Genomic DNA, 14,955 nt, shown 5'->3' on the forward strand with positions numbered 1-14,955 from the left:
AGTTTGGACACAAAGATCATGTTGTGTGTCACTTTAACATCTATGAATGTCGTCTGCTTGCGCTTACAATAATCAAAATTTTACCTCTGTGTTTAAATTGCACTTTGCGTTGTTGGCTAAATCCGCTGACTAGCGTGCATGTCGCCAGTGCATGTTTGTGTGCGTTGGAATAATAATAAAATAGGATTGGAATTATAATTTTAAAATGCAGATTCTAGACTGTTCGGTAATTAATGATAACAACCTGAACGAAAATAGCTTGTTGTTTACCGCATAATCACGATTATAGTAAATAAATCTCGATTGAAGCAACCTATTTCTCCAACGTACAAACCAGAACAATATTTTATAATGACGTGTTGTCTGACATTGCGTTTATAGTTGTGGCAAAGTCCTCATACACTGCTTTATCAGAAATCAACCTTGGGGCAATAGACAGTTGTTAATAGCTTTGCACTCTCATTATCCTCATCATATTCCCCCTCCTCCATATCGTTATGATTTTGTCATCATCATTATTATCATCATCATCATCAGCAGCAGCAGCAGCATCACCACCATCATCATCATCATCATCATCATCATCATCATCATCATCATCATCATCATCATCAATCATCAATCATCATCATCTCACCATCATCTCACCATCATCATCATCATCATCATCATCATCATCATCATCATCATCATCATCATCATCATCATCATCATCATCATTATCATCATCGTCGTCGTCGTCGTAATCATCATCATCATCATCATCATCATCATCATCATCATCATCATCATCATCATCATCATCATCATCATCATCATCATCATCATCATCATCATTATCATCATCAACATCATCATCATCATCACCACCACCACCACCACCAGCAGCGGAAGCGACAGCAGCAGCCTTAATTTTTTTCTTCATTTTTTTATATTATGTCTCTGTTTTGTTGAAAGACGAAAGAAGAAAGAGGATAATAACTCAACAATTATTTATTGTATATTTACAACAACTCCAGTTCAATGGGATAATGGTCACTTAGGTCGTAAGCCTGAAAAACAATCGATAAAAACAATAAAAAGTTTGAAAAAAAAAACAACAACAACAAATTACCAGACATGGAATTATAAATGTCAATAAAAAATTATCACTTACATGTTAATACTTTCTCCAACTTATTTTGAATATATTTGAAAGCAACAATCCGTCAAAACATCGAAGGGTAAATCATATTTAACACCGTGAATCTTTCATTAAGCGACACATATTTGTAGAGAACATATAAAATCTTCCGCACATATACAACGTGTTTTTTATTTGGTTCGAAATACAAACGCGCGCTTTTAAATTCAGAGGGAATATTTACCGCTTTAGATACTGAAAACGTACCTGATTAGGCAAACTTATCGCGAAAACCATTATAGGTGGGGTTTTTTAAGTGCATACTTATGGTATTCAATGTAAACGCCAAGAAAATGAACTCAGAAATTAAATCATACACATGTCGTTTAAGTAAGTTGTAAAGATACAGAAACGGAATTAGCCAAGATAAAAATATTAGCCAAGACAGAAATATTAGCCAAGACAAAATATTAGCCAAGACAAAAATATTAGCCAAGACAAAAATATTAGCCAAGACAAAAATATTAGCCAAGACAAAAATATTAGCCAAGACAAAAATATGTATCTTAATCTTTGATTTAATTCCAGATAATGACCAATCATGACGTGAGCCAATGGACCGGGTTGCTCAAATCTTAAACGATCAGTTAAGGAAACACTATGTTTACTTTAGACCCAAATACAATTAATTTTGAAAGCAACGTCGTTATCAAACATATGTAAATTATTCAAGCATACACATTTTTTTTAGTTTTTTTTTTATAATCAACACCTACCGGTTTATTAAAGGGTTAACGATAAAGTCACATAAATAGCTTGATAAAAAAATTTACGGCTTGAAGCTTAATTGGTCAATATAGTTTTTAGCAAACAGGCCCTGCAGAGAAGCAGCTTAGCTTTGATTGTCAATGGTATTTTAATACATGTGTTTAGAGTAAGAACTCGCATTGAGTAGCCATTGTGCTATGGCATTAAGCTAAGGGGCGCATATTTTTTAATAACTTACATGTAAAGTTATAATTAAAATATCCAATAGAATTTTGCATTCATAAACATGTAGAAGACAATTTTGCCACTTGACAAACTTTTTGGCAAACAACTTTAGACAAACATAAAAGCTGCGTCGATTTCATTTCCAAGTGGCTAAATAAGGGGGCAGAGGGGCGAGCTCCGGTCCGTCCCTAATCAGTCCACCGTTGCTTTAAGGTCAAGGTCATTATACCTCAGTGTAAGTCATGCCGAAATACTTGTCGAACAAGAAGACACCGACGCTGCCTGGAATCAGGGCTGACCTCACATTGGGTCCCGACAGAATGAATCTGAAAACGTAAGGGAAAGTATCTACACATGGAATTTAAAACACTATTGATGGACATCAAGCTATTATTTAATCGAAATAAAGACTGCATTGTTGCATTGTATGTGGGCGTTTAAATAAACCTTTAACTTTTGGATAGCAAAGTTGCGAACACTGGTATTCGCAAACACATATACATGTTAAAATTACTAGTATGCATATTCAACAAATTTACATGAACTCATTTGACAAATGTCGAGTTTATACTTGTAGCGGTTATTACAAGTTATTGAATACATACTCCAAATGGGTAATTTCAAAACCGAACAGCGGAGCGATATATCTCTGTCTACTAGTTTATTCTATTATATGATCACTTAAAGTTGAATTTTGCTCATTTTCAAGATTACATGAAAACCATCACGATTAAATTCATCAATTCAGCTGATGCAATAGAATATAACAGTACATTACATATATATATATATATATATATATATATATATATATATATATATATATATATATATATATATATATATATATATATATATATATATATATATATATATATATATATATATCAACTTAATTATATTTGCAAGTTTCCCTCGTTAATGTAATTGTCTAAAGTTTTGTCAAGACGGTCGCAAGACATACCGGTCATAGGCACAGTGCGTGCTAGACACGGTCGTGTCGGCGTCAAAGCCTATCGGCCACTGGAACAGGTTCTGATTGTAGATGGGCATGCGCAGGAGGTCAGACTCAGAGGCGTAGCTGCAGTCAGCGTTCAGATCACCAAGTATGATGACGTCCTGCAAACATGGCGAAAAAATGCAACAATCTCTCAGCAATTTACACAAAGTGCGTTTCATACATTGTAAACACAAAGTGCGTTTCATACATTGTGCACTTAAAATGATATAATCAATACGATTGATGATTTTTTGTTTTGCAAATGGCTTTTTTTCGGCCATGGGATGAGGTCGTGGTGGAAGCGGCGGGATGGGGGGAAAACAGTTTTTTATTGTTGTTAGTACCGCTACTCGTGAGCAGGGCATGTATATTTGCTAAAAATAGAAAACGATAATTAAAAAATATGCCAACGCAATAAGCATAATCATGCCAGGAAAGATGATATAGTAATTTGGATTCATGTATCATTTAGTAAGAGGAACAACTTTGTAAGTGTTAATCAACCAATGGTTGGAAATTACCGTAATGCAAAAGGGCACACTCGTGTACGCATGAGAAAAACCTAAATACTGCATAAATCCATCTTACGAAATCTTTCTTTAGAAATCTACGTTTGAATGCGTGTGCTTTAAAGTAGACACAAATGACGAACCTTTACTGTTGGCCAAATTCTGATTACGTCATCATATACGTCAATCAATGCGTCAATCTCTTTAACGGCGTCGGTTGGTTTAACATGAATGCCGACCAAAGCAATATCGTAGGACCCTTTAATGTACAAACTTTATATTAATTTAAACGCGCGAAGTGAAATGATATCTATTTTTGTTAATATAATTAAAAAAATCCCATACCATTTTTCATACAAAATTAAATGAATACTTGTCATTAATAGTTGTAAATATCCAATGGCTATTATGTCGATGCGGAAACAATAGCGTCACAATATTAACAACGGACAGTAAATCGAGTTCTTTATCTGCTAATGCCTTGCATACCGATACACTTTATTGATTGGCATGTCTGATTGAGTATAATATACTTATCAATTAATATTGTAGATGGACGCTGTAGATTGAATGTTGGTACATATGAGTCGCGTTCTGGGAAAACTAGGCTTAATGCATGTGCGTAAAATGTCGTCCCAGATTAGCATAGTGCATTGCGCTTAGGCTAATCAGGGACGACACTTTCCGCTTATATGGATTGTTTGTTAAAAGGAAGTATTTTTTCCAAGCGAATTCCAGTTCAGGCGGACATTGTAGTACCTGGTCGTTAATGTGGGACGACATTTTGTGCGCATGAATTAAGCCCAGTTTTTCCAGAACGGGACTTTTATGATCGTTTTGTACCTCCCACAGGTCTTATCCTGACAGAGAACGGCTCCCTCTCGAAGGCGTCTGTATAATCGTCCGGTCCGTCGTCATACTGGTGGACGCCGATTATCTGCACTGCCGACAGCCTGGCCATACAGTACCAACAGCGATTGAATGTTTTGACTCAGCTTTTTTTGTCTCATAATTTGATGAATGTTAATCAATATCAATGTTAAAGTGATACGACTTATGTAACATAGTGCAGTTATTTAACCCTTTGTATGCTGGGAAATTTGTCTTCTGCTAAAATGTCGTCTGCTGAATTTCTAAAATTAGCACTTTCTTCGATTTTTTTCACAGAATACTATCAGAATAGCAAACAGTTTGGATCCTGATGAGACGCCACGTTCTGTGGCGTCTCATCTGGATCAAAACTGTTTGCAAAGTCCTTCAAAATTCGGTTCTCGCACTGATAGAGTAAAAAAAACCAACCTTTTTCATTAGTATTCGATGAATAATTGACCCCATCGATGTTAAAGCGATATAACATATGTTAATAATCAGTGAACTCTATGTTAACTTCTATCATTACCTAATTGACATTATTTTTTATAATCCTAGTATTCAAACTTGTGTTATTTTGTATTTTGTGTATAGCTAAAAAACAAGGACGTGCTTAAGAGCTGATAAATGTTGTTGTTGTTAAATGTATAGCCCTCAATTACTTGCACTTTTAAAAGTCGTTAGAAGAAAACACTAACCAAATCACTCCTTAAGAGCTAGGCATATAAATTGCTATCCGTCTCCTCGTTACGTGTGTTGACAACATGTTTTGGCTTGCAATGAAGGAACCAAAATTTTACTTCAGATAATGACTAATTAAGTAAGGAATGTTGACTCCGCCATCACAGAATCTTAGCGTTAGATGCCGAATTTCAAACTCTTATGACTCTCATCACATTATCGATAGCAAATTACGTGATCTGGAATAATCTGTTTTAAGTAGTGGCATTGTGGATATTGTGTCTGCCAAGTGACCGAGAGGTCACGGGTTCGATCCCCATTGAGGGAGCTTTTTTGGATCTCCCCCAAAGACACCAAGTACTGGTACTAGACCAAGAAAACGGACTCGAGAGCGGTCAAAAAGCCAGAGGCTTTCAATGCAATCGCGCTAAAATAAATAGGTGTAAACTAAGTATGGATTTATAATGATTATCTTTGTCGAACAAAAATACCGGAGGAAGTAGGCGTATTCTTCTTTGGAAGTCGTGCGGCCGAGTCTTGCACTGCAAACCATCCCGAACTGAGTTCTGTAACACATAGTCGCTAAGTATTTGACACATTGCTATTTATGTGATATCTCCTAAGAATAACAGAACTTAAGAATAAAAAAAAAACTTACATAGGTCGTTAAACATTAAACAAGGAAATAGACATAACTTATTTTAACTGAAGTGTCTCGGACTTTTCTTTAATGTGTACTGCTTTGTGTTACATTCGTATTCGTTTTGCACATACAGAGTTAGAAACACATTTGACCCTCATCAACAAGTACTTAAATCAACTCAATTTTACTCCCTCGATGCTATGCTGGAGTGGGTCATAGTAATGGCCTTCGTCCGGCGATCTGTAAGTCCATCTGACATATTAACACATTTTATTTCCCCGAAGCTGTCGGGTTTCCCCGAAGCTGTCGGGGTTCAAGAAAATGCCATTCATTATCACATCTGTCCGCCTGTCAGTAGCATATTTGTGTCAACACCATATCTAGTAATATTTTCATGAAACCTTACTCCGTTGTTTTCGCCATTCAGAAGGCACGAGCCAGTTACGCCGGCTTAGTGTAAAGCTCACACTTTTATGTCAAACAGGTTTGAGTCTCAATTTGTGTGTGTCCGTATCTCCGTTACCCTTTCAAGCATTTGTATAAAACTTTACCAACATTAAGTTCATTAATACTATGTGAAGAAGGCTTTATCAATAACACAGACTCATTGTAAATGGCACTTTTGAAGGTCAATGTTTGTGTCCGCTCTATAGTATTTTACCCTCTAAAGGATTTCACGGAACATGGCAAAAAATATAGTCGTATGAGACTTTGTGCAGATAGCATTCATTCATCGAACCGACCCAATGTCAAGGTCGAACTTAAATGCATGATAATCAATTGCTCATTATGTGTATGCAACATTTCTTCCATGTCTTTTGAATGATTGTCGTGAAACTTGGATCTAATGTTATTGACACGATGTGCTGAAGGCATTAGCCTTCCATGCCAGCTCAAGGTCAAATTAACATTTAAGTTTTACATGTTTGCGGCTACATTATTGTGTGCGGTTTTCACGTCCGCTCAATATCACATAAACCAATTGAAAGCTTATCAAGATATGTGTCTTGTTCTGATAAAACTGGGCATAAAACATGTGCGTAAAGTGTCGTCCCAGATTAGCCTGTGTAGTCCGCACAGGCTAATCTGGGACGACACTGTATACACATGAATTAAGCCCAGTTTTCTCAGAACAAGACACATTTATTATTTGATTCAAAGTTTTGCTCGGTGGAACCATTTTCGCAGAGCAAGCAAGTCACAACAACTCAATAGCAAGGTCACACGTGAAGGTTGAATCTTTGGATTTGAAAGTACATGGCAGCTCCTATATATTCATTGCCCATTAAAGGAATGTCCTTAATTTTTATAAACCGTTTATAATTAAAAGCTATTACATTGCGGCAATGTACAGAACAGTTCTGCAAATAAGACCACATCAACGTCAATTTCACGACTTAAAAGTCAAAGGATTGCGTCGGGTCTATAACCGTCCATTGTTCTGCCATTTTCTTATCGAAACAACTATGCATGGTCACGTGTTTTATACGTTACATTAGCGGTGTTCAATGTGACCTATCTTCCCACCCTGTCCCACAGTTGCTGCAGCGGTGTTCAATGTGACCTACCTTCCCACCATGTCCCACAGTTATAGGTTAGCGGTGTTTAATGTGACCTACCTTCCCACCATGTCCCACAGTTATAGGTTAGCGGTGTTCAATGTGACCTACCTTCCCACCATGTCCCACAGTTGTACGTTAGCGGTGTTCAATGTGACCTACCTTCCCACCATGTCCCACAGTTGTACATTAGCGGTGTTCAATGCGACCTACCTTCCTACCATGTCCCACAGTTGTACTTTAGCGATGTTCAATGTGACCTACCTTCCCACCATGGCCCACAGTTGTACGTTAGTGGTGTTCGATGTGACCTATCTTCCCACCATGTCCCACAGTTGTACGTTAGCGGTGTTCAATGTGACCTACATTCCCACCATGTCCCACAGTTGTACATTAGCGGTGTTCAATGTGACCTCCTTCCCATACCTTCCCACCATGTCCCACAATTGTACGTTAGCGGTGTTCAATGTGACCTACCTTCCCACCATGTCCCACAGTTGTACGTTAGCGGTGTTCAATGTGACCTACATTCCCACCATGTCCCACAGTTGTACGTTAGCGGTGTTCAATGTGACCTCCTTTCCCACCATGTCCCACAGTTGTACGTTAGCGGTGTTCAATGTGACCTCCCTTCTCACCATGTTCCACAGTTGTAAGTTAGTGGTGTTCAATGTGACCTCCCTTCTCACCATGTTCCACAGTTGTAAGTTAGTGGTGTTCAATGTGACCTACCTTCCCACCATGTCCCACAGTTGTACGTTAGCGGTGTTCAATGTGACCTCCTTTCCCACCATGTCCCACAGATGTACGTTAGTGGTTTCAATGTGACCTAACTTCACACCATGGCCCACAGTTGTACGTTAGCGGTGTTCAATGTGACCTACCTTCCCACCATGGCCCACAGTTGTACGTTAGCGGTGTTCAATGTGACCTACATTCCCACCATGGCCCACAGTTGTACGTCAGCGGTGTTCAATGGGACCTACCTTCCCACTATGTCCCACAGTTGTACGTTAGCGATGTTCAATGTGACCTACATTCCCACCATGTCCCACAGTTGTACGAAGCGGTGTTCAATGTGACCTACCTTCCCACTATGTCCCACAGTTGTACGTTAGCGGTGTTCAATGTGACCTACATTCCCACCATGTCCCACAGTTGTACGTTAGCGGTGTTCAATGCGACCTAACTTCCCACCATGTCCCACAGGTGTACATTAGCGGTGTTCAATGCGACCTACCTTTCCAACATGTCCCACAGTTGTACGTTAGCGGTGTTCAATGTGACCTACATTCCCACCATGTCCCGCAGTTGCACGTTAGCGGTGTTCAATGTTACCTACCTTCCCACCATGTCCCACAGTTGTACGTTAGCGGTGTTCAATGTGACCTACATTCCCACCATGTCCCACAGATGAACGTAAGCGGTGTTCAATGTGACCCACCTTCCTACCATGTCGCACAGTTGCTGCAGCGGTGTTCAATGCGACCTACCTTCCCACCATGCTCAACAGTTGTACGTTAGCGGTGTTTATTGTGACCTCCCTTCTCACCATGTTCCACAGTTGCCTCAGCGGTGTTCAATGTGACCTACCTTCCCACCATGTCTCACAGTTGTACATTAGCGGTGTTCAATGTGACCTACCTTCCCACTATGTCCCACAGTGGTACATTAGCGGTGTTCAATGTGACCTACCTTCCCACTATGTCCCACAGTTGTATGTTAGCGGTGTTCAATGTGACCTACCTTCCCACCATGTCCCACAGTTGTACATTAGCGGTGTTCAATGTGATCCAACTTCCCACCATGTCCCACAGTTGTACGTCAGCGGTGTTCAATGTGACCTACATTCCCACCATGTCCCACAGTTGTATGTTAGCGGTGTTCAATGTGACCTACCTTCCCACCATGGCCCACAGTTGTACGTCAGCGGTGTTCAATGTGACCTACCTTCCCACTATGTTCCACATTTGTACATTAGCGATGTTCAATGTGACCTACATTCCCACCATGTCCCACAGTTGTACGTTAGCGGTGTTCAATGTGACCTACCTTCCCACTATGTCCCACAATTGTACGTTAGCGGTGTTCAATGTGACTTACATTCCCACCATGTCCCGCAGTTGCACGTTAGCGGTGTTCAATGTGACCTCCTTTCCCACCATGTCCCACAGTTGTACGTTAGCGGTGTTCAATGTGACCTACATTCCCACCATGTCCCACAGATGTACGTAAGCGGTGTTCAATGTGACCCACCTTCCTACCATGTCGCACAGTTGCTGCAGCGGTGTTCAATGCGACCTACCTTCCCACCATGCTCAACAGTTGTACGTTAGCGGTGTTTATTGTGACCTGCCTTCTCACCATGTTCCACAGTTGCCTCAGCGGTGTTCAATGTGACCTACCTTCCCACCATGTCCCACAGTTGTACATTAGCGGTGTTCAATGCGACCTACCTTCCCACCATGTCCCACAGTTGTACATTAGCGGTGTTCAATGCGACCTACCTTTCCACCATGTCCCACAATTGTACGTTAGTGGTGTTAAATGTGACCTACCTTCCCACCATGTCCCACAGTTGAACGTTAGCGGTGTTCAATGTGACCTACCTTCCCAACATGTCCCACAGTTGTACGTTAGCGGTGTTCAATGTGATCTACCTTCCCACTATGTCCCACAGTTGTACGTTAGCGGTGTTCAATGTGACCTACATTCCAACCACGTCCCACAGTTGTACGTTAGCGGTGTTCAATGTGACCTCCTTTCTCATCATGTCCCACAGTTGAACGTTAGCGGTGTTCAATGTGACCTCCCTTCTTACCATGTTCCACAGTTGTACGTTAGTGGAGTTCAATGTGACCTACCTTCCCACCATGTCCCACAGTTGTACGTTAGCGGTGTTCAATGTGACCTCCTTTCCCACCATGTCCCACAGTTGTATGTTTGTGGTGTTCAATGTGACCTACCTTCACACCATGGCCCACAGTTGTAGGTTAGCGGTGTTTAATGTGACCTACCTTCCCACCATGGCCCACAGTTGTACGTTAGCGGCGTTCAATGTGACCTACCTTCCCACCATGTCCCACAGTTGTACGTTAGCGGTGTTCAATGTGACCTACCTTCCCACCATGTCCCACAGTTGTACATTAGCGGTGTTCAATGTGACCTACCTTCCCACTATGTCCCACAGCTGTACGTTAGTGGTGTTGAATGTGACCTACATTCCCACCATGTCCCAAAGTTGTATGTTAGAGGTGTTCAATGTGACCTACCTTCCCACTATGGCCCACAGTTGCACGTTAGCGGTGTTCAATGTGATCCACCTTCCCACCATGTACCACAGTTGTACGTCAGCGGTGTTTAATGTGACCTACATTCCCACCATGTCCCACAGTTGTATGTTAGCGGTGTTCAATGTGACCTACATTCCCACCATGGCCCACAGTTGTACGTCAGCGGTGTTTAATGTGACCTACCTTCCCACTATGTCCCACAGTTGTACGTTAGCGATGTTCAATGTGACCTACATTCCCACCATGTCCCACAGTTGTACGTTAGCGGTGTTCAATGTGACCTACCTTCCCACTATGTCCCACAGTTGTACGTTAGCGGTGTTCAATGTGACCTACATTCCCACCATGTCCCGCAGTTGCACGTTAGCGGTGTTCAATGTGACCTCCTTTCCCACCATGTCCCACAGTTGTACGTTAGCGGTGTTCAATGTGACCTACATTCCCACCATGTCCCACAAATGTACGTAAGCGGTGTTCAAGGTGACCCACCTTCCTACCATGTCGCACAGTTGCTGCTGCGGTGTTCAATGCGACCTACCTTCCCAACATGCTCAACAGTTGTACGTTAGCGGTGTTTATTGTGACCTCCCTTCTCACCATGTTCCACAGTTGCCTCAGCGGTGACCAATGTGACCTACCTTCCCACCATATCCCACAGTTGTACATTAGCGGTGTTCAATGCGACCTACCTTCCCACCATGTCCCACAGTTGTACGTTAGCGGTGTTCAATGTGACCTACCTTCCCACCATGTCCCACAGTTGTACGTTAGCGGTGTTCAATGTGACCTACCTTCCCACCATGTTCCACAGTTGTACGTTAGCGGTGTTCAATGTGACCTACCTTCCCACTATGTCCCACAGTTGTACGTAAGCGGTGTTCAATGCGACCTACCTTCCCACCATGTCCCACAGTTGTACGTTAGCGATGTTGAATGCGACCTACCTTCCCACCATGTCCCACAGTTTTACGTTAGTGGTGTTCAATGTGACCTACCTTCCCACCATGTCCCACAGTTGTACGTTAGCGGTGTTCAATGTGACCCACCTTCCCACCATGTTGCACAGTTGCTGCAGCGGTGTTCAATACGACCTACCATCCCACCATGCTCAACAGTTGTACGTTAGCGGTGTTTATTGTGACCTCCCGTCTCACCATGTTCCACAGTTGCCTCAGCGGTGTTCAATGTGACCTACCTTCCCACCATGTCCCACAGTTGTACATTAGCGGTGTTCAATGCGATCTACCTTCCCACAATGTTTCACAGTTGTACGTTAGCGGTGTTCAATGTGACCTACCTTCCCACCATGTCCCACAGTTGTTTGTTAGCGGTGTTCAATGCGACCTACCTTCCCACCATGTCCCACAGTTGTACGTTAGCGATGTTCAATGTGACCTACCTTCCCACCATGTCCCACAGTTGTACGTTAGCGGTGTTCAATGTGACCTACCTTCCCACCATGTCCCACAGTTGCTGAAGCGCCTCTCCAGTTATGTCGCGGATTTCTTGGATTAAAATCACGTCGTACCGTTGTACAATCTGAAGAATTATATTTTCCGAAACAGCAATAAATCATGACTTCTACTGTATTGAGTCTCGTTCTGGGTTAACTTGACTTTATGCATGAGCGTAAAAGTTCGTCCTTGATTAACCTATATTGCGGTCCGCACAGGACAATCAAGGACGACAGTTTCCGCTTTTATTGACTTTTTTTTTTGAAATAAGATTCATCTTAACGAAAATCCTGTCTATTTGAATAGTGTCGTACCTTTTAGCCTGTGTGTAATAAACAGGCGAATAAGGTACGACTCTTTACGCACTTGCAATATTTCCCAGAAAGAGGCTCTATGTATGGTATTGACGAATTGAAACAAATTGTTGCTCTGTAACTTTCTTGCATCATATTGTTATGATGTATACTATAATATAATCGTATGATTATATGATATACATTCAGAAACTGCTTTTCTTTTCTCAAACACCAGAATATTGTATGAATAAATCAAGAAATTATCTTTACGATACATTGGTGATAAGTATAATTGTCCGTTATAAGTGCTTTAACTGCAAATTTACATTTTTTTGCTCGTAATCAACTTTATGTACGTACATCTCTAATTTGCGCTGCGGTGGCCGGGTCGCTCATTTTCGCGCGGCCGAACACCTTGATGTTGAAGGCGCTAATGCTCAGAGGGCGTGGTAATCTGGTGGCCCTCGTGCTCACGTGCGCGACCTCAACATTGGGCAGAGCGGAACATAGCACTCCGGTTGCACAGAGCGCCGCGATTAATACTGCGACCAGGCGGTACATTCTGCATAACGTTATGCAAACTTCCAGTAAATACACATTATTAAATTTACAATCGGTAAAATCACGTGACATTGATCAGATCGAGAGACTGTGTGCTCAATAATCTAGCCTATGCATTCGATGTTATGAATCAGAGTATTTGTTCTGGTTGATCGTCCACGTGACCCGAAAATTCTATTATTCCTTACTTCGTTCATGTAAAACTATGATTTTTTTGATGAAATAAATTATTATAATCCTTTCAATTACATTTAATTATAATAAACATTTCAAAACAATTATTTATATGGAATGAAAATTGGTAGGTTAGACATACCTTGTCACCAGCGAGCAAATAGTAATTAATTAGTTATCTCTATGGAGATAAGAGCATTCATGTTCGGTCAAATTTGACATCGACATTTATAAAACTTAATCACTACACTTATGATCAATGTGATCATACATGAAGTAATTAAGTTTTACAAATGACTCCAGTTAGAAAGGACATTATGCATTAAATTTATCATTTTACATGAGATTCGAAAAAGCGAAAATAGGTCAACCAGCAGGTAAATTCGTTCAAACAAAGTAAAAACACACCTGAAGTAGAACAATATAAGACATTGGTAAGATAATTGTTTTTTTATTCATTCATTAGTTGGGATTATATAATCTTTGCTTTTTCATCATAATGAAGTGTTCTTACACGCATAAGGAACACTTTAAATGTATACGCTTAGAAACACTTTAAATGTGCAAATTAAAAAAAACTTAACAATTGGCAAAACATGGAGAAAAGAAGGAGAGAGAGGAGAGAGGCAGAAAGACTGATGAGAAAGGTAGCGTCGAGATAGAGGAAGGAGACAGTGAGGTAGAGGAAAGAAGAAGGTAGTGTAAGAGAAAAGGGAGACGAGAGGTAGAGTGGAGATAGAGGAAGGAGAAAGTAGAATGATGATAGAGGAAGGAGAAACGAAGAATGAGAATAGAGTAAGGAGAGAGGTAGAGTTGATATAAAGGAGGGAGAGTGTGTAGATAGAGACAGGGTAGAAAAGGATTGATGATAGAGAAAAGAGAATGGAGAGTAAAGACAAAGGAAGGAGAGAGAGGAAGAGTAAAAATAGAGGAAGAGTGAAGATAATAATTAGAGGGGTGCAGTGGAGATAGAGTAAGGAGAGCGTGAGGAGAAAGGAGAAAGGTAGTGTGAGTGTAGAGGAAGGGGAGAAGACGAGTGAGTATAGAGGAAGAAAAAGGGGATTAAGTGTTTGATATGAACAGTTATGGTACATGAATAAGATGGAAACTGAAAAAAAGAGGAATGCAAAATATTGCTTTGACGTTATCCATTTTAGTATCGCTGTACCGTAAATAATATTCACAGCGCTCAACCAAATCGGATAATACCTGATAGGCGAAATGGCAATTGATCATAACATAACATAAACATTGTATTCCTGATAAAAATGTAAATAAACACACGACAGCATGCCAAGGTCGTCCTGGCATTGTGGATGCGGTGTCAGCCTAGCGACCGCGAGTTCACGGGTTCGATCCCCCACTCTTTTTTAGATCTCATCCATATACAGCGAGTACTGATTTTAGTCCCTGGAAACGGACTCGACAGCGTTTCAAATAAGCATAAGGCTTTCGATGCAATCGAGCTTAAATAAATAGGTCAAAACTAAACAAAAAGTAAAATTTTAATACGAAAGTAAAAAAGATGTATCAGAACGAACGAAAAAATGAACCAGACCTACCTCGTACTCATGAAATAGTGTTAACATGCTTTTTTCATAAGTGGAGAGAAATAAACACGTATTATACCCAAAACTCGAGTACTTGAGTTTAACAAAGGTCACGGAGTAAGTTGGTTCCTTTTCCTAGTTCCTAATTCCTTATTCGAATAAGGAATAAAAAACTGTTCCTTATTCCTTATTCAAGCTTAACATAATTGATATACGGTTTTAAAGAAAAATAATGCATACAATTCTTCA

At 40.5% G+C, this 14,955-nt stretch overlaps 1 protein-coding gene across 25 annotated transcripts; it reads right to left on the reverse strand.

The window, feature by feature from the left end:
- Window positions 1-978: 978 nt before the first annotated feature.
- Window positions 979-13,026, reverse strand: LOC127873105 (deoxyribonuclease-1-like). 25 transcript variants are annotated; one of them, XM_052416722.1, is made up of 8 exons: window positions 12,782-13,026; window positions 12,122-12,210; window positions 5,668-5,742; window positions 4,469-4,578; window positions 3,769-3,884; window positions 3,081-3,235; window positions 2,346-2,442; window positions 979-1,052 (listed from the first exon to the last, which is right to left on the reverse strand). In XM_052416722.1, the coding sequence occupies exons 1-8, from the start codon at window positions 12,980-12,982 to the stop codon at window positions 1,005-1,007; spliced, it is 891 nt and encodes a 296-aa protein (XP_052272682.1). In that variant the 5' UTR covers window positions 12,983-13,026; the 3' UTR covers window positions 979-1,004. The 25 variants fall into 25 exon arrangements, with proteins under 25 accessions (XP_052272682.1, XP_052272687.1, XP_052272703.1 ...); XM_052416727.1 differs by lacking the exon at window positions 12,782-13,026 and having other exon boundaries at window positions 12,071-12,129; XM_052416743.1 differs by lacking the exons at window positions 12,122-12,210; window positions 12,782-13,026 and adding an exon at window positions 12,020-12,036.
- Window positions 13,027-14,955: the final 1,929 nt, after the last annotated feature.

This window comes from Dreissena polymorpha, chromosome 3 (genome assembly GCF_020536995.1).
Source record: "Dreissena polymorpha isolate Duluth1 chromosome 3, UMN_Dpol_1.0, whole genome shotgun sequence".
NCBI classification, from domain to species: domain Eukaryota; kingdom Metazoa; phylum Mollusca; class Bivalvia; order Myida; family Dreissenidae; genus Dreissena; species Dreissena polymorpha.

Excerpts from the sequence above, each read along its gene's own strand:
- LOC127873105 (XM_052416722.1), bottom strand. The coding sequence starts at position 12,982 with ATGTACCGCCTGGTCGCAGTATTAATCGCGGCGCTCTGTGCAACCGGA. Across the intron at positions 12,211-12,781 it reads CCGCAGCGCAAATTAGAGAT|ATTGTACAACGGTACGACGT; the intron begins GTACGTACATAA and ends ATAATTCTTCAG. Across the intron at positions 2,443-3,080 it reads ACGCACTGTGCCTATGACCG|ATTCATTCTGTCGGGACCCA; the intron begins GTATGTCTTGCG and ends TTACGTTTTCAG.